Raw genomic sequence first — 20,711 nt, 5'->3', positions numbered from 1 at the left:
AACTATTGATTATTTCTAATGTTTTATCTTTCAATTATGTTTTCAATTAATTGACAATTTAAAAAAGAAAAAATAGCCATCACAAGTTCCCAGGACGGGTCTAAGAAACGTCTTCAAGGTGTTGATACACAGTCAATTTTAACTGAACTAATCTGCACGTTCTGACATTTGAGAGACTCGAACCAATGAATGTTTATCTTTTTCTGCTTGATATTATAACTAAATGATTGATTATCAAAATGGTTGCTCATTCTGATTGCGCTGACATACAAAGAAAATATTCCTGGTACAGTATACCATTTAATAGAAAACCTTTGGCAACATAACCTGTTAAGCAAATGGTGATTATTTTTCGTTTAAGTGAGTAATATGAGACTGGAAGATTTTAGGGATTTAACAATTAGTTGACATTAGAACAAATAGTCACATTCATTTGTCAGAAATCGCTTACTTTGATAATTGATTCATTTTCAGTAATTTCGTAACGCAAAATTACCCAAAATCCACAGCTTCCAGTGTCTCAAATGTGACTATTTTCTGTTTTTCTTTGTCTTCTATGGTATGTATGTATGTATGTATGTATGTATGTGTACACACGCACGCACGCACACACACTTTGTCTCGATAGCATACCCTGGTAGTTAAACATGTCAGTAAAGATACAACAGCAGATCATGATCTGAGCGTATTCTCATCATAGCCAAGCAGAACGACTCTGCAGGGCAATTAGTATTGTGTGCATGCATCTCAATGTCAGACTGAGTTCATCAAATGTATTAACTGCTGTTTGTCTTTCTCCTCCACCCTCCTCCCCTCCAACCGCTCCATTCGATTCCTTCACAACCGACGTGGTGTGACACCCACAGAGCTCCCAGCTGAAGAAGGTAAATATTGATTTTTTTCCAATGCTCTTAAGATCCTCCTCCATACGACCCGATTAGGTGTTGAGCCAGGATCTTTTCTTCTTTGTAGATCCAGGGCTAGACTTTGGGAGTGTTTTGTATTGTCTTAACAACTTAAACTACAGTCAACACATCGTATAGATCCTCTTTCACCCTAAAGTATAACGAGTCCTTACAGTAGACGCCTTCAACTTTTCATTGTGTGTGTGCTTGACTCATAAAGTTGTTTGTTTGTGCGTATTTCAGGCAAGTCCCTGTGGGAGCTGGTGGCGGAGCAGTTTGAAGACCTCCTGGTCAGGATCCTGCTGCTAGCTGCCTGCGTCTCCTTTGTAAGTACGACCCAGCGAATTCAAAGATGCCGTTGGCCTTCGTCTTTATTTGTAATCGTGATGTTCTAATGTCCCACTGTGGGGATATGAGACCCAAAATTGGACACTGTCCAGGAAATTGCCACCTAATAGGCTTGCTCCATTAGCTTTAGGCGGCTTTAGTCCCCTATTAGAACACTGCTCAACCTCGTTTGTGGTCCGTTTTCATGTGGAAACCTGCGTATTACAGGCTTGTCAGCCCAGTCTTGGTATGGTTTCAGCGAGGGGAAACGGGCGGCGCACCTCTGCCGAGCTGGAAACAAAACTATCAATCAAAACTCCTGCGCTGCAGCGACCCCGGTTGCAGTCGGAGGGTGGTGGAGGTCTGAAAGGGGTTTGAGTGGTGGAGACTTTTTTTTTTTCTTCTTCATTACAGCACCGGTGTCTCAGGATGGAATTGCTGTTGCTATTTCTGAAAGTAGGAAAATTGCTCTAAAACTGTACATGACACAACACATCTCCTCCAGCCGCTGTCGTGTTAGCAGGCGTGGGCTGTAAGTGCAGGACTTTGGCGTGCGGGCTCCACTTTTCTTCATGTAAAGCGGGCTTAAATAGGTTGTTTATAGTGGAACAAGGTGCCTGTTCCACTGTCTCTCAGACCCCAGCGCTGTACGATGTCGTCGCTGCCTGGAGTGGTTTCAGCTCGGTAACTAAAGCGAGCTTCCTGGTGACCTGATATGACCCAAAATCACATGCACTCCAAAGCAGCTTGTTCTTAATCTCACACATTCTCAGGGTTTGTCTGGTGATACTCCTACAGTCTTCTTTAACCTTCTAATTTTCTATTTGCTCTCTGTTTTGAACGTCACCAGGGAGTGGCACAAGTAGAGAGAACTGCAGTAAACTTGAACCTGGGACTCATTTGACTATTGTTTAGAATATATTCAAAGTGAGCTGATGAAACTCTCCCGCCTCCTTTGCATGACACAAGAGCGGAGTTCATCATCAGACAAAACTGGTCAGGTTAGACTACTTTGTGATGTACAACATGATATAATTTACAGCAATGGGGGGGATTCGCAAACAATTCGGTGAGCTGCATATCATCAATGGTGCCTCAATTTATCACACCAATTATGTCCTTCTATAAATGATCTCTTTTCATGTTGCTGAAGCCACAAGCAGCCCCCTCTCTGGCAGGGCTTCACTCGGGCAGAGCCTCACAGAAAGCCACACCAGCCACCTGAAACAATCCGTGCACTTCCTCCCTTTGAGTTGAAGCAAAAGAGAGGGCCGATCTTTTATTTGGTTTGCCACGTCACTACGTGGAGTCCAGTAGGGGAGTTGGGAGTACAGGAAGGAGCTTAAAAAGTCAATTGACAATTGAATTGGACTTTTAGCCTCCTTTGTTTACAGTTTCATTCTTCAACAGGTGACCTTAAGAGTGTTTATTTCCATTTTGCTGGGCACCGTGCGCTTTTCCAAAACATTCATCTTATAATGGACCATCTGTCTGCACGTTTCTCAGCGTTGAGTTATGTGTGCGGGGTGTGAAGTGTGCAATGTTCAAAGCTATACAGAGAGATTTATTTTGGTAATGATGCTTTGATTTGGAAGAACATTAAATGAGCTTAAGTTTGTCTTGGATGGCCAAACGCAAAGGCAGTTCAATTTCCACCAGATTCCCTCGATGACTCCAAAAACCCAAATGAGATCCCGCTCGTCTCTCCATTTGAATTCCTATTCAGCGTGAAAGTAGCAGTTAGGTATTCAGACTCCTCTCTAAATGTGTGCTGATTGTGTGAAATGTCTTTTGAGCCGTCCTCACTGAGAGGACTGCCATTGTTGCCCTCCAATCTCAGCTGAGTCACGGGAGATTTGCCGTCCTGAATGATGGGGAATGATGAGCTATCGACCGGGCTCTGCCCGAGCTTGACGCACAGCCTGCCGCTCAATACACCTCGGAGACCGTACCCTTTTTTTATTTGATAAGCCCCATCAGATCGTGGAAAAGTAGATCCACGCTATGATCTCCCCTTCTCTCTCTCTGCTGCTTTTGCTGTGCAGTATTTTTAGTTTCAGCGACGAAATGAAAAGAAACAGGCGTCTACGTCATGTCTGTGTTGCAGCGGGCATCTTTTTGTGTTATGATCTTCTAAAGAGTCACTTTAATGCTTGTTATTACAGCAGCTGACATAGTGGCTGCCATCTCCGACACCTTTGACACCTCAGGACCATTAGCATTCAGCTGCCGTCATACTTCATCTGTCTGTAGAGAAATGGCAAAAGTATAGAGTGATTGTATGGTGTATTCTCAGTGGAGATATTATTGGAGCCAGTGCAATATACGAGATTAGGAGCTTTGCTTTTGCCTCTCAATGGCTCTCAATATGGCTACGGCTGAGCCAGCGGCTAACAGTGCTAACGCCGCTAACAGCCGCTAACAGCCGCAAAAGTGCTAACGGAGCTAGCGGCGTTTAATTGAAGGGGAACCGGAGGGTGGGTGCCATGTGTCCATGACACCGCTGTCGATGTGGACACACACACAAAGATTAGACAATTGGTACAATAGTTTGCTGCTATATTAATTACCTTATTGCTTATGTTATTATGTATGCCAGGTTGACTTGACACCTGCCTCTAAAGTAGTTTGGGAATTTGTAGCTTTTTTGGTGCATAACTTTAAAAGCAGCTATAATCAGTTTGTTTACGTTAACAATGGACGATATGACTTATTTTAACTGAAAGTAGCAACAAACTCGCAAAGAGTTATCACCCGACTCAGCAGTTCTGTAGAGCTTCACGGCGTCTTTTCAGCTTCTTGATTTCAGGTTTCCGGACCGCAACTTTTCTGTTTTGATTCTCTGTTCTTGTGGGCCGCAGAAAGCAGCGGTTTACAGCAAAACGTCTCCTCTTTGTGGAGTGCAATTGACCCGTGAGACATGGCTGCCGCCTCTCTAGCTTTGTTTGAGGGTGTGCCTCAATATGATTATTTTAAAGCAGGGGTATTTGACTAGAAATTAATTTCATGTTTGTTGAACTGTCCAAATTCTTGTGGCTGCCTCAATATTTCAGCTGTCGACTGTCTTTTTCAAGCCTCACATCCTGGTACGCAGTCCTCCGAAAAGACACTGCACCACAGAGAGAAGTAGATCTCACACGATCCTTATGTAAATAGAAATTTGTGTGTGATTTTCCTACCGTCCAGGAGCTTTGGTGCACTGGATCTAAACCGTGCTACATGATGGGCTACACGAGAGCTGAGTTCATTTAGAGTAATCCCTCTGATTTTAATATCTCAAAATGATCTCGTTTCCTGCAGGATTTGATTAGTTTTTCTTTCCCCTCTCATTTTAGGCATCATCTTGCTGCTCTAACCTTTTTCTTTTTTGAAAATCTTTTCTGAATAATTTTTTAATTGAATTTCTTTTCCTCATTTTATAAGTAGAATAAATGTAGTAATACAGTCTACTGAGTGAAATGCATAAATGCATTGAACTGCGTCATTTAGTTTTTTTACATTAGTTTTTAGTTTCCTGCTGGATGTGAGATGTGTTGGCTTTTCTTGTAGTGTTTGCAGCCTCTAAACTGTGGGTAAAAATGTACACGGTATTATAACTGTGAAATTTAACACCGTGGGATACCACGACACCGGTGTACCGGTAGACTGTAATGTAATGTAAGTGTAAAACACACTCACTGAAACTGCTGCAGCTTCTCTTTCCAGATTTTCAACGTTCAAGCACTTTTTTTTTTCTCTCCCAAATTGTGTTTCATATCGAGCCATGAAAATGTATTTAACGCAGCCAGCATGGGACTTGAGTTGCAGTACAAAATGTCAGTGTTAATGTTTCGTGTACTGTATGTTCATCTAGGTGTTGGCTCTGTTTGAGGAGGGAGAGGAGACGACCACCGCCTTCGTTGAGCCGATTGTTATTCTTCTGATCCTCATCGCCAACGCTGTTATCGGGGTCTGGCAGGTGAGATGCACTCTTCAGCCCGTGTCTCTGTGCAAAGTGCTTACGCGCATGAGTAACGTTGTTTCTCTCCACGAGCCGTTCACATGGTTACAAGGGCTACCGACACCGTGAAGTCGAAACATTTTATCCTGGCCACCAGCTGTTGGCGGATGCATGGGATTCACCTTTGGAGTCTTGTTACCTGTGTGCTCTGTTTAGAACTTGCACCACGTGCCAACATCCAGACGTCCAAACGACACATTTTCAGTCTCGTCCTCGAGTCCAAACATAAACAAACCAGGGAGCTCATGCAAAGGGCCCATGAGGGAGCATGCATTTTTGATGCAAGTGTCAAAAATGGAGAACCTGGGTGTGTTTTTAAGAGGGTTTCCTTTCTAAAAGCTTTGTCTATTGTTTGCCTTGCATGCTTTTTTTATTTTTATGATTACTCTGAATTAACCTGCTTGACCAATATTAGTTGCCAATTTACCGAGAGGTTTCAAAATTGTCCTCTCTCGCTTCGTCACATCTCCCTGCGCAGGAGCGGAATGCCGAGAATGCCATCGAGGCCCTGAAAGAGTACGAGCCAGAGATGGGGAAGGTGTACCGCATGAACCGCAAGGCTGTCCAGCGGATCAAAGCCAGAGAGATCGTCCCAGGAGACATAGTGGAGGTGGCAGGTAAGCTGCGGCCGCCGCTCCCAGCAGCCCCGATCTTACCGTCTCTCACCCAGACTAATTCACACTTTGTCCACCTCCGGTGGACTCTCGCTGCTGTCACAGAGCTGCCTGCGCGGCGCTGCCACCGCCACTGACATGCACACACTCGCGCAGCCTTTGCCACCCATTCATGAGTCTGGAAACACTATTAGAATAACTCAAACTGGATTACATAAGAGTATTTTCTCTGGATTTGCAGGTGCCAGCGCTGAAATCCAGTTTTGTGTGTGAGGTTCTGTGTAAGTGGCTGTGGTCACCACTTGTATTTAAGGCCCAGTTTAATTTTCCACAGCTTCCCCCCCCCCCCCCCCCTTTTTTCCCCTTTGCTTTCCATGCTCTCTGTCTCACCACCTGGACGTTGCTGAATGTTTGTCAGCTCCCTCCACGTTACACACACACGCACACACACACTCCCCCTACTGTAAACTCACCCGTGTGTGGGCAACCTCATCTAAAAATAGTCCTGTTGTCACTCTGGTTCCAGAACATCTGTGTGTGTGTGTGTGTGTGTGCGCTGGAGTTAACGTGCGAGTGCAACAACGTTCGCCATCAACATGCCTGTTTTTTGTGTTTTTTGATGAGAGGGTAATCCTCTGGTCGCATGGTTGGCGAATCGTCTCAGACAGCTCGGGGGACGCCTGGGAAAGCGGGGAGAGCCCTAGATGTGTGTGAGAGAGATCAGAGCTCATTCATAATCACGGCACGGAGAGGACGGAGAGAGATTATACATGCTGCATTGGTTACAGTGACGCCTTGGCGCTGTTGGATTTAAAAAAATGAAATCATCCGACCAAGTAACTACCACGGAGGGCTCCTCACACCGACTCCCTCTTACGTTTACCAAATTGTTTCCCCTCCAGAGAGTCTAACTGACATTACTTTCTTGGGAAGAAACTACACAGTGTGTGTGTGTGTGTGTGTGTGTGTGTGTGTGACAGGTAGCACTTCCCTGGAATTTTGGGCTTGTTATGGCCGGTGTCCTCAGCCAGACAAGCCCGCACAGGTAGCGAGCTCCAAAATGTATGCTCAAGAATCCCTTTATAGTCTGACCTAAACTCAGATATGTTATCGTGAACTTTAAAGGTTTAGGATGATCGAGAGACGGCACTTGTCTATTGTTGGCATTGTGCACTCTATTTTCAATGTACAGCATCGTCTGTCTGATATTTCCTTTTGCAGACAGAGATGGCTGGACACGTACGTGCGACACTTTCTGCTGAAGACAATAGTTAACGCTATTTCAGATCATTCCAAGCCCAGAATGCATTTCCAGTCAAAGTTTACTATGAGAGGAGGTATGATAGAGGTGCCGTGCACACTGCTGCATTTATTTGTAAACTACAGACTGGCATGCATCAAGCTCTTCGTTCGTTCTGTGTGACATAACGTTGTTGCGTTGCAGTTTTAAACGGGAGTAAACGGCTTAGAAAAATGTGTCAGATCGTCAAGCACACCCTCCTGTTTGAAGCATGTAGGGATACGGCGACTAAGAGAACGTATTAATATTTTCCTGATTTCTCAGGCGTTCCAGTCACTCAGATTAGCCTGAGGTTATTCCATGAGAACTGCACACTAGGGGGTAAAATAAACTGTATAAAGAGCTGTCGGAAAAGGACTCTGTTCACCACAAGTGCCTTTGAGGGGAGAAAAGAACATAAATGTATTTACAGACGTTTCCACTGCTGCTGCCTTCTTGGCGGCACGCTGCCGGCGATGCCAGCCACGCTTACAACGCAGTTGTGATTTGCACCTCCACTGGAACTTTGCTGGTTAGGGAGTGACTACAGCGGTCAGGAACTCTTGGAGGGTTTACACAGGACCTGAAGAGATGGAAACCTGCACCGAGCCATTCCCACTCACGAGTCACGGTTAGCCTGCACGTGAACGAAGACCTCTCTGCCAGGATATGATGCAGAGAATTTGTTGTAAGTCCAGTTTTACCAAATGGAAGGAGAACTCCGGCTGGCCACGCCAGCTGACCTCATTTGTTTTGATCAAATTAGCATGTGCCGCATTTCCATTTCATTCATTCTGAGGCAGATGCTAATAATAAGAAAATTCTTCTTCTTGCTCCAAAGCATGACAAATGTCTGATGTTTTAAAGTCTGTTCATCTGAAGTCAACGCGGCTGTGGTAGGATGCGTTTCTCTTCCAGCAGATGGGAGTCAGTGGGAGGCCCGTGGCAGAAAGTGGACGGGGGAGCAGGAGACTGTGGGTAGGCGTTTGAACAGCCTCTCTCTTCCTGCCTTTGGCGAGTCCTGCTACTGTGAACCTGTAGCCCCCGGCCATCTCCCACACAAACACGGCTCACACTCTCCCCCTCCGCCTCTCACACTCTCGTTCTCTCACAACTCATGGGTGTCAAGACGGAGAGATGTGGAGGAACATGGACGTTGGAAGCACTGGCTAATTCAGGGACACGCGGTGCGGCCTCGTCTTCATCACTCCGTCTCTTTCACCATCTCCGTCCCGTCAGGATGGACCCCCAAGGTCACAGAACGTCGAGCGGCTGTCAAGAGAAGATGATGGAGCTCTGAGAGAAGCGGCGAAAGATCAAGGAAGAAACGCTCTGAAGCTTACCAGTGTGAGATCACGTTGAAAAGTTTTCACTGTGAAGTGGACTGGTACGGAAGAAATACGTGAGGGGTGAGGTGGGGGCAGGAATTCAACAAGATATCCAGCCATATTCATGCTGAAAAGCCACAGTAGATTATTTGTCATGGTCTACTGTGCTGGAAAGAAACAAGTGAAGAATATCTCACCTGTTTGGCGCAATTTCCCACTCCTCTGCTCTGAGATCATTTTCAATGGCTACATCAAACCATCCATTCTTCACAAGCTCTCTCAGTCCTGCCATTATTATATCATTTCCATGAAACGTTCATTGTCTGGCTCTAATAAAGAGGAAGCAATAACTTTTTTTTGTTTTGGAGCATTGGAGACTTATAATGGTCCGGCTATGAAATATGGGTTTAATCTACGGATTTAGTAATAAGCAGACAGTGAGACCGTGGCAGCGAAGATGAAATGCAGGCTTCAACTGCAGTGTATGTGTGACGTATGTAAGGAAGTGGTGTATCACAGGAACACAGAGTCAAGCGAGAACAAAGAGTTCATTTTTTTTTTTTTTTAAGGCAATGTGACTCCATCAAGGTTCTATTGAGCCATTGTTTACCTGCAGCTTGAGCTCCAACCAGCTGACGTGTCTGCCCAAGGATTTATTGTTTGAACACGGACATTGGATATGGTGTAACTAAGTGTTCACCTGCTGCTACACTCACAAGCACAGTTGGGCTTCCCTGAGGGACAAACCATAGTAGAAGTGCATCTTCTCCTACTAGCTAGGATGGTCTTCTGGTCATTGTAAGCCATGCTAGCTGTATGGCTCTATGGATGGTAATGTCGGCCCGTCGGTACGTCCACCACTTTGTTCCGGACTGAAATATCTCAACACCCATTGAAAATTTGGTCCAGATATTTAAGGTCCCTAGTGGATAATAACTTGATCACCTGACTTTACCACATCCTAAATTGTACTGTGAGCTAAGTGCTAATGTTAGTATGCTAACATGTTAAAACTAACGTGTTATTTAACATGGTAAAACGTATACCTGCTAAACATCAGCATGTTAGCATTGTTTTTGTGAACATGTTAGCATGCTGGTGTTAGCATTTAGCTCAAAGCAGCGCTGCCACAGAAAGCTTGTTGAACTTAAAGGGCCAGTGTGTAGTATTTTGCAGCATCCAGCGGTGTGCAAATTGCAACCTACTGAAACTTCTCCTTTGTGCGAAGCATGTAGAACGAAGTTCTAAGCCACGAAAAACACAACTCATTTTCAGGTGATTATACACTGAAGAAAACATACTTATCAATATTGTATTCCATATCTGCGAATGGAACCCCCAGTCTCATTGACTTGAAATGAATCACACATGTCCAGCTCAATGTGTTTACATTTTTTTGAAAAACACATTTTCAGAAATCTGCTCCCTGTCAGATTGTTGTCTTACAAAGTTTCTTCTAAGATATTGATGAATGAACTTCAAAAGGTCATGGCTCAGCCCAAAACCTGCGACCTGCGGCTATGATTTTTAGCATTTGAGCTGCTTCTTTCTGTTGAACGAACAAGGGCTTGAACCCAGAATGACCGCTTGCGGCTGTATCTAATGTAATATCTTTTTGTAATCCCAGCCATTTTTAATTTTTTTCTTGTTTCATCAGTTGGTGACAAGGTGCCTGCTGACATCAGAGTGACCTCTATTAAGTCCACCACCCTGCGAGTGGACCAGTCCATCCTCACAGGTATTTCACCATCTCTCTCTCGTCAGACATCAATCAAGCATCTTTATGCACTTTGTTTAAGTTATACACTTTGTTTAAGTTCGTGTCTGTGTTGGTTTTTCCTACCCCTTTAGACTTTAAACTTTGTTTGGCTCCGTCCTTGTCGAACCATCACATTGTTGGTCGTATAATCACCTGTGGCAATTCCAGATCTAATCCTGTGCAATCTTTCCTTTTAGGAGAGTCTGTGTCCATCATCAAACACACAGACCCGGTTCCTGATCCCAGGGCTGTCAACCAAGACAAAAAGAACATGCTGTTTTCTGTAAGCGCATCCCCCTGCAGCTCGCAGAGTCATGTTTATCGTCCGCCTTCATATCGGAGATTGATGTCTTTATTGGCACAGCTATACAACCCTGACGTTTAGTAGCGTCGTTGAACTTAATGCTTTCTCAGAAAGGTTACGTCCCTTCTCTGGCGATGTAAAGGCAGCGTAATGTACGCATGTTTGATTCATTGCCGTTTGAAGGAAACTCTTCTGTGCTGCGAATGACTTGCAATATTTTTCACAGATTCTTTCTGCTTCACTTTCCAGCACTTATTTCTCCCCCTCGTCTTCTTCTTCCTTCCTCAGGGCACAAACATTGCAGCGGGCCGCGCCATAGGTGTGGTCATTGCAACCGGCGTCTCCACAGAGATCGGTAAGATCCGTAATCAGATGGCAGCTACGGAGCAGGAGAAGACGCCGCTGCAGCAGAAGCTGGACGAATTTGGGCAGCAGCTCTCTAAGGTCATCTCCCTGATCTGCGTGGCCGTGTGGGTCATCAACATCGGCCACTTCGGGGACCCCGTCCACGGCGGCTCCTGGGTCAGAGGGGCCATCTATTACTTCAAGATAGCCGTGGCCCTGGCTGTGGCCGCCATCCCTGAGGGCCTTCCCGCTGTCATCACCACCTGCCTGGCCCTCGGCACGCGTCGCATGGCCAAGAAGAACGCCATCGTTCGCAGCCTGCCATCGGTGGAGACGCTGGGCTGCACCTCTGTCATCTGCTCCGACAAGACGGGCACCCTCACCACCAACCAGATGTCTGTCTGCAGAGTAAGTGGCGACGCTTTTGTTTTTTTTTGTTTTTTTTGACTGCTGGTCATGCAGTTTTGCATTCATTCAGCTCAATTAGTATTTCATATCCACATCCTGTCGTTTCATTGCCTCTCCATAAAAAGCTTCTGGGAATTTGTACTTGAGTCAGCGCGGAGCAGGGGAATTCTGGAAAATCCTTGTGGTGTTGTAAAGTTCTCCTCTGTTTGGCCGGTTTGAGATCACGGCTTGTGGAGCAGCACAGGCTGGCATGAGCCGGCAGCTCCAGTATATTACCTGATCCGCTCACACAAGCACAGTGAAGGCTTTCCAAAATGTCACATGGCCTGAATAAACACAATACAAGGATCCATATCCTGAACTGTCCTGTAGGTTTCAGTGTATGAATAGTGGCTATATAATTACATTAGACGACACGCACTGAAAGGTCTTATCCACAACTACTCGCTGGTGGTTTTGTGGCACATGGCCTCACCCTTTCCTTTGTCTGTTGTTGTGTGTGTTGCCTGCAAGCCGTCTTTGCTCCAAATGCAGAGTAAATGCCAGCGCTGCTGTTTGCCTTGGCTCCTGTTCAGGGCTTTAGCGCTACACGCACCCCCACACCCACACACCCACACACCCGCACCCCCACGCACGCGCACACCCCCACACACACACACCCGCACCCACACACACCCACGCGCACACACACACACCCACGCACGCGCGCACACACGCACACACACACACACCCCCACCCCTAATCTCCGTTAACACCTCTTGTCCTTACTTCCTTGATCTCACCCCAGCTAATGACCTCAGACGTTCTGGTGGCCATAATTAAAGCCATGTTCCATCAAAGATAGAAAATCTGGAATGTAGTTTATGTATTACTACAAGGAGTTATTAATATTGTTAAAATTCGGACAGTTGTTATTAGGTTTTTATTAATCGCAGTCTTGCTCTAGAAGGTGCTAGGATTTACCACATGTAAACCCAACCTGAACCCGACGAGCATAAATAAATCTTGAAAAAAGAGAGAGCCGATGCGAATAGACCCGAGGATAACTGGACCCAATCCAAAGTTGACACGAACAGCTTCGAAGGAGTGTAATATTGTCCTAAGAATGAATGTCAAGTCATAGGAAATTTGTCTTTAAAAGCAAATTTATATATTTGTAATGATGTTTCTGTTTTCCACCTCCTTCACCAACAACAAAACATTCTGCAGCCAACTTTGGAAGTGACATAAAAATTTTGTTAAAGGCAAAATGTGTTTCAAAACACTATTTCAAATCAAATGTTTAGGTGCTGCAGATATGTCCTGGCCAACATATCATATTCTATTGAATTGAGAAAACGTCCCCGCAAAAGTCAAACCAAAATCATTTCAATGGGTTTTTAGAATAATGTAATCAAGTGATTGTGATGAAGAAAATCATTTTTATTTTATTTATCGCAATACTTTTTTTCACATTAATTTAGCCCTAATCAGAGCTGATACTCTGGTATTAATCGACATATTACTAAACCAACCCAATTAGCCTGAAGATTAACTTGGACCAGGTCCACCTCCGGTTCCAAGTCTGATCCTGGTTCATCAGAGCCCATGAAGACAAACGTGACAAATTAACTTGATAATGGTTATTGCTAAAACGTGGTGGTTGTTTTTTTTAAAGTAATATAGTCCTGATATTCAAAGTTTATGCAGAGGCTGCATGTCGTTTGGACATAACTTCCTATAAAAACCAGTAGAAACAATATTTTGACTTCTGTCTGTGTATCCATTTTATTTTCTCACTGTCTCAAAATGGAGTTGGCATCCGAGGACTGTGCACTTCCTGTACGGCAGGCGCTCTCGCGGTATAAACGCCCCTCCCTCCCTTTTGCTGTTTGATGACGCGGAGTGTCTGCTCGACTCATGCGTAGCGGCAGGGAGTTCCCTCCAGCAGGAGGGACACGGAGCAGTGATCTCACCACAACCCCGAAACCCTCCCAGACAGAAAAAGAGCAACGGCAGGCTGACGCTGGCAAATATTGACCTTCTGCTTCCACCTGCACTCCCCGGCCTGCTGCTCTCAGCTCTCTGGTGGAAGATAAGGGGGGAGGGGGAGGCTCATACTCTAACAAAGACAAATCAAACTTCCACTTTGCAGTTGTTGTTTTTTGTCATGGTGTTTCCCGGAGATAAGTCATTTTTGTGGTTGCATAGCTCGTCCCTCTTCGTGTTCGTTCTATGCTTGGACGGCTGTGTTTGCTCTGTTTTTTTTTAATGCATCAAGGTTTAAATACCCACATGAACGTTTGCCCAGGCTTATCCATCTGTGCTTATTCTTGGACTGGTCTCCAGCCAGAGGCCCTGACAGCACCATGTGTCTCCCCTGCCTCGGGGCTATCCCCATATCTGCAGGAGTTCCAGGGATTCCCCCTCCGTATCCTGACTTCCCTTTTCCACACGCACACACACACACACACACACACACCACTCCCCCGACACAAGCTCAGAGGAAGTGAGTAGAAGAATATAAACTTGTGCCACTAGCACTGAGTCACATGGCTCACACTGTGCCGTGTTTCCTTGGAGACCACAGCGGATCAGTTATGGAGGGCAAAGTGACCACGGATGAAAGAACAACCCTATTTTATTTCATAGGCCCTGCTTTGTGTGTGTGCTGTACGTGCTTTAGTAGAAGTTGTTTGGTCCCTGAGTCGTTATTGTCGATCTGTTATGGAGCGAGAGCGTGTCAAGCCTGATGACCTTTGTGAAATTAGGATTTGAGCAGAAGGGTGAGGTTGTTTAAAAGTTCCTTAAAGGGACAGTCCATCGCAAAATGCGACGAAAAATCAGTGAGTGGAAATCTGGTGATTGACTCTCCTCCAACCAAATACCAACACAACAGAACAGCTGGTGCAGGCAAACAAACACGTTGTTTCAGACACAAGTCAGGCGCTATAATGGGCCTTTTTCCATTATGCCACGAGTGTGTGTGTGTGTGTGTGTGCAGTTTTCCACACAACAGCAGGTCACAGTAAATGTGGTTACCTTGCCTGCAGCTCTTCACCTAACGGCTCATTGTGGCTGCTGCTGGCTGTCCCACTGCTCCCTGGGATGTTTAACTCTGTCACAAATGACCATGTCCTGTGTAGACATGTTTTTGATGAACAATGGTGGTCAGCACAAACCTCCATCACAAATACGTTATGTTTTCTGTGACTGCTTCACACAAAAGATTTTTCACAAACCATGTTTCACCGGTTTTATGTTTTTAATGTGTTTTAGCAGGGAAAACGCAGTGCTGAGCCTGCTGTATTTCCAAAGTTAGTTTGGTTCGTTGATTAAGCACAAGCAAGAATATGTATCATGTAATATTAATATCCGTGTAAATATTTAAACAATCCAACCTCTGTTTTGACACAGGGTCGCTCAATTAATGTCTCTATAAATGCAGGAATTTAGCGAGCGGTCGATTGCCTGAAGGCTCTTACCGGCTCCAGTTTGGTAGCTTCCAGCTCTGGTACTAGGGCTGGGCGATAAATCGATTTAATCGATTAATTCGAATGTGTGCTTTAAGGCGATGTGTTTTATTGAAAATCGAGAAAATCGCCCCCACCCCTCCCCCCCGTTGGGTTCCCGTAGTAGAGTGCGCGCGCATTGTTTACAAACTAAAACAATGTCACCGCCGCCGCCGCCGCCACCTCACAACAACAACCCAGCATTTTGGAGACATTCACCAACTGTACTCCGCATGAGAAGAAGAGTGCCCGGTGGAAAGCCATCACGGATGCAGTCGCGATGTATATCGCAAAAGATATGGTGCCCATATACACCGTGGAAAAGCCGGGGTTTATTCACCGTCTCAAAGCTTTGGACCACAGGTACGTGCTACCAAGCCGTAAACATTTTTCTGACGTTGCCTTGCCTCGGCTGTACAATAGTACACGCCAAAGGATCTCTGCGGAGCTGGAGGGGATGTCATTCTACTCCGCAACAACTGACCTGTGGTCCAGCAGGTTGACCCAGACACCGATCCACTTGACTGGTGGAAGCGTCACCAACTTAACTTTCCAAGGCTAAGTACTTTAGCAAAGAAATACCTCTCTGTGCCAGCTACAAGTGCCCCCTCTGAGAGGCTTTTCAGTGTGTGGGGGGGGGGGGGCATTGTTACATGCCACCGTGCATGCCTGAAGCCAGAGGTAGTAGACAGGCTTGTCTTCCTGGCAAAAAATATTTAGAAAAAACATGCACTACTGTTTAATACTGTTGGTTATGTTGTGAATGCACTTGATTTTGTTTACATGCACTTATTTACTGTGCAAAATATGTTATGTTGATGTTAGATCAGATGTTGCACTTTTGAAAATGTGAATGTTAAAGGGTCATATACATTTTATTTCATGCTGTGTTTGTATCAGTGTATTCAGTTAGAAAAGCTTACTGTAAAAAGTTACATTTGCACAGTTGTTTACAATGGAAGGCTACTATTTAATGCCATTTAATGTTATGTTTAATTTAATTTTATATTTAAATGATTCAGGCAAACAAAAGAGTGACCAAATACTTTTTGTATACTACAGGCACCTTTCTACAATGTTCAGGTTTTGTTTGCACTTTATTTTTATCAACCTACTTGGGAAAATCATCACAAAATAAAAGAAAAAAATGTTTTCAACAGCTTCTGTCATCTGCAAAAAATTTTGGGGGAAAAAAATCGATTTAAATCGTGAATCGGATTTTTTGTAAAAAAATCGGAGATTTTTTTTTTAGGCCATATCGCCCAGCCCTATCTGGTACTGTGTTGGGCAGAGAGGCTGATTTAAATGGCATCAATGATGCTGGGTTACATGCATGCTTTGTTTTCTGTGAATCCCTTGTGCATACTTCACCGCTACAAAAACTACTGCAGTATATGAAGTTGTTCTTATTTATTTATTTTAACAGAAGGGGAATCAAATTGTTGGCTATATAATTGAATAAGCTACCACTTCAAATCTCCCTCTCGAGAGTGCCATTGTTTCCTGCAGTTAAAGAAGGAAAATGTTGAGGTCAAAAATTACAACTGCAAAATTGCATGTTTTCACAAAAGCTATAATCTCACAGGCTGTAATCATGATTTAGCATGACCACGATTGACACTCGACTACATCAGGACACTAAATGCAGTAACCCTGTTGCCGCAGTGAGTTAGAAATAATTACTCCATTAAAAGGCTAAAACCTACCCTTTAGGCTGATGTGTTAGAGGGACGACGGCTAGCTCTCATCTCAAGTCTGCCATCGATTTTGTGTTCCTTTTTAAATTGGTGGAGGCTGGAGAGTCAGTCGCGCACACACACACACACACTCTGAAGGAGGAAACCAAGTTTAACCAAATGACTGCTTCATTAATTATTCAGTCAGTTAATGGAGTCTCCAACAGAGTTAAGCTAGGTCACAGAGATGTTTCCCCTCGTGTGTGTGTGTTTTTACTCTTTGCAGGACTTTAGTGTCAAGTTATTAAAAAAAACAAGTATTGTTAAAAAAAATGGAGGTCAAGGGCAGTCTTTAAGTTAGTTGTGATTATGTATGCCATTCAGATAAGGTGTGTAGAGGCACAGAGGCCTTGGACTGTGAATTGTGATGTCTCTCATTCTTATAAACCACCAACCACACTGCTTCCCTTTTATTGATATTGGTATTACCAGTGCATCATCCTTCCTTGGGGAATTTCAGGAAAAAGAGTAACCAACGAAGCAAAACTCCAGCTTTTTACCTCCTCTGACTACTTTGTTTCGATGATGAAGCTCTGCATGAAGACGTGTGAGCAGTGCTACTCCCATGTCACCTGCGTGTTTGTAAGAAATCACGGGGGAAGTAGTGACAATACAGCGACTGCTGGAAAAGCAGATTTCCTTTTGAGTCACCGGCCGTAGCTTGACCTCGACCTCCCCAGTGACCCCTTTTTACAGCCTGCAGAGTACTTCCTGTTTGATTTTCGTAATGCCTCACTCACAACCTTTAATTTATCCGTACGAGCACGTAGTAGTTGGTAGTAAGGCAAGAATAATTGCTCTTTTGTTCCATGCATCCAGCTCCTTGGCAGGGATGCTGCCATGGCAGTAAATCAATTTTGATGGCTCGAGTTGTACTAACAATCTCCACTACAATTCCACGTTGGCATACTGTGAAAACTAAGGTGTTAAATTACCTCTTTGAGCAGCTCAAGGACATTCCCACACCTTAAGAGCTGCCCGCCACCACAACAACCGCTTTCAAATGAATAGTTCGATGATTAACCCCTCGCCCAGGGATTATGTAACTTTTAAAAGAACAAATAACTCATTATTTCTTCTACAAATGAAAATTCATGAGCAATGATATGCTCCCTTGTTGTTTCCACCACAGCCTTACTGGTCCGCTGCAGCTTGTTTTAGCTCGCATCACCAAACTTTCTTGTAGCGTTTACCATTCTTCCATAATTGTTACTTGTGGCCACAGTGGGAAGGTCACAGCAGTCCCACTTCACGTCTAGTTCTCTTCCCTCCCCCCCCCCCCCCACACACACAGTATGACAGCACCATATAAATATCATAAAGATGTTTTTTTATGAATTGTAGCTTTAATTGAGTTGCTTATTGAGGGAAATATTCAACTCACGATGCCATGATTTTGTAGGTACACCAATTACACAAAATGTAAATATTCCGATAGTCCTATTATTCATTGTATACATACATGGTAAGTCCCAATCTATAATATTTGGCCTTCTAAATTACAGACATACATTTATACTGGAAGAGTTATTGATGAAAAGTAAGACATGTATTTGTCTGCTTTGATAGTTAATCCACTGGTAGGTTGAAGATGGTTGTAGGCAATAAAGGACCGGTTTCCTTTTTAAAATACGTTTTACTGTCATTATTAATGTGACTTTGACTATTTGAGTTCCTGCACCGCAGGTTTAACCAATAAGCTGAATAAGCAACGACACTGACTCCGGTTTTCTTTTTCTCCTCTCCAGATGTTTGTTGCAGACAAGGTGGAAGCTTCAAGCTGCAACCTCCACGAGTTCTCCATCACTGGTTCTACATATGCCCCTGAGGGACAGATGTGAGTGTCACACTTTCAACACGTATGACTTGCATCCTCCCCAACTCCTTCATTCTATGAAACATGTCCGAGTACCAAAAAAATGTACGTTGAACTGGAAGAACCCCCACACCCTCTTTCCTCTCATCCTGGCTCTGATAAAAAGCCATGGTCCAATGATTCTCCAAAAAATATTCTAGCTGTGCTTTGTGTTGCTATGGCAATGTCTGCAATAACCGAGGAAATAGTTAAACCCTAGATGTTGTTTTGTGTATAGTACTTGTGTTTTTTTTCAATTTTGTCGTGATTTTTTTTTGATCTCCGCCAAATCAGAATGCGTTTTTCTATCTTAGTAAATGTGCATCTGTGGAGGAATATAGGTAGGCGGCCAGTCATCAGGCAGGCGAGGGATTCTACTAGTCATTGTGTTTGCGTGTTTATTTAGCTGTTCGGTGAGTACAGTGTTCTGACTCTGCATGAACCTGTTGATTTCATAACAGCAGAGTGTGGGTAATTGTGTGGGAGCTTCGCTAGCAATGGTTGCAGTCTCTACTGGGAAGGGATCCACAGTTGTCATGTAATCCGCACTGCTCGTCAGGAACAGTTACACACACACACACACACACACTGTTTACTACCGAACAACCAGTGTTTCTTCAGTGAACTTTGGAATGCTAAACAATTGAACTGTCTCCCCCACTCATAAATATTGATTTGGTTATTGTGTCTGAGGTGTAGCGAACTGTGAAATGTTTTTTGCTGTTGTGATTGACGTGTGTGTGTGTGTGTGTCCTTCCAGACTGAAAGGAGACAGGCCCATCCAGTGCGGAGACTATGATGGACTTTTGGAGTTGGCCACTGTGTGCGCTATGTGCAATGACTCATCACTGGACTACAATGAGGTCATTGACACACACACACACACACACACACACACACACACACACACGTGCTTCTATCTTTGTGAGGACCCTAAATGACATGCCTGTCCTTACTCCAACACCTTAAAACTAAGTCGTATTCCTCTTACACACCTTTGAAGAAGTGAAAATGTCCTCTTTCCAAAAATCTGTCTCACTATGTAATAAGCACAAGACACACACACATAATTGTATAATTTGTTTCCTCTATTCCTGATGTGATTTTAGGTTTCTATGCAAATCCAACTCATGTGACACATACAGCATTGTGTTTCTGTGCAAAGGCCCTCATGCATTGACAGTATGTAGACACACACACTGCAACCACTCCATAAATGGAATACACGCGCATTACTAAAAGTAATTGTTGGAATGCTGTTAAGCATTCTCTCTCACTCACTCACTCACTCACTCACTCACTCACTCACTCACTCACTCACACTTCAAAACAAAAGCCCCACAGAATGAATCCTAACTGAAATGCTTGTGATGAGCCTGTAATTTAATAACCTCTGTTTATGTGTGTCAAACATTATGATTATGTCTCCTCTCCCCCTCCCTTTAAACTTTAATCTTTCAACTTTTTGAATTATTAAGCTTTTTGCAATTAGTTTTTGAATTAGATATCTATTTTCAGCAATGTTTTTGAGATTAATTTTTCAGAGATTCCAACGCATTTTCAGCAGGAAATGCTTTTTCTAGTTCCACTATTTCTTCCGTCCCCCTTTTTTTTGAAACTCCTTCTTCATTTTTTTAGCTACAGAAACCGTTCAACTATCAAAATGTTCAGCTCCTTCAGCTCATCTCTGCTATGACTTTTTCTATTTCTAACCTTTAAACTTTTTGAATTATTAAGCTTTTTGCAACTTTGTTTTGAATGGGTTTCTATGGAGAAATCCTCTTAAACTTCTTCAACTTTCAAATCCTTCAACTTCCTCATACTTTCAGCTACAGACACCATTTCAACTTTCAAATGTTGAGAAAACCCTCAACTATTGCAACATTATTCAGCTTTTTGATATCTTTTAAACTTTTTGAACTGTCTCATTTTAAGATTTATGACTTTCAGTCTTTTACTGACTTTATAATGGGTGTGTATTGCGCAGCTTAGAGTGCGTGATGTCGCCGCTAGAGTGAAGAGCAGCTTGAGATTCTTGTGAAAAAAACATTTGTGTTTTGCCACCGTGTCCACAATCTTCACTCTTCATGCATAATTTCTGGATGTAGAAGTAGCTAATCTTGTCCTTGTCGTAGAAAAATTAGGAAAACCAACTTTCTGCTCCATAGAGACCAATGTTAAATTTTGCTTCAAAAACATCTTCCACAGAACACGGTACCCCATTTCTATGTCTTTTCTAGTTCTCTTCTCTCCTTCAGCTGAGCTAATTTTACTCAGACGTATGATCTTTCTCTCTGGTTTGCTGGATTGCTTTTCTCACCTCTTTGTCATCACCATGGTATCCTGGTAACCGCGCTGA

General features: G+C 43.9%; 1 protein-coding gene across 1 annotated transcript in view; it reads left to right on the top strand.

Annotated features, from left to right (window-relative positions):
- atp2a3 (ATPase sarcoplasmic/endoplasmic reticulum Ca2+ transporting 3) overlaps positions 1-20,711 on the top strand; it is a 47,904-nt gene that overhangs the window by 13,603 nt on the left and 13,590 nt on the right. The window contains exons 2-10 of the mRNA XM_079284172.1: positions 867-884; positions 1,149-1,231; positions 5,086-5,190; positions 5,711-5,849; positions 10,111-10,191; positions 10,410-10,495; positions 10,805-11,269; positions 18,246-18,334; positions 19,113-19,215. Of these exons, the coding sequence (XP_079140298.1) occupies positions 867-884; positions 1,149-1,231; positions 5,086-5,190; positions 5,711-5,849; positions 10,111-10,191; positions 10,410-10,495; positions 10,805-11,269; positions 18,246-18,334; positions 19,113-19,215 (1,169 nt within the window). The remainder of the gene's footprint in view (positions 1-866; positions 885-1,148; positions 1,232-5,085; positions 5,191-5,710; positions 5,850-10,110; positions 10,192-10,409; positions 10,496-10,804; positions 11,270-18,245; positions 18,335-19,112; positions 19,216-20,711) is intronic.

Source organism: Melanostigma gelatinosum (assembly GCF_949748355.1).
Source record: "Melanostigma gelatinosum genome assembly, chromosome: 14".
NCBI lineage: Eukaryota > Metazoa > Chordata > Actinopteri > Perciformes > Zoarcidae > Melanostigma > Melanostigma gelatinosum.
This window is presented reverse-complemented; position numbering and strand designations above follow the sequence as displayed.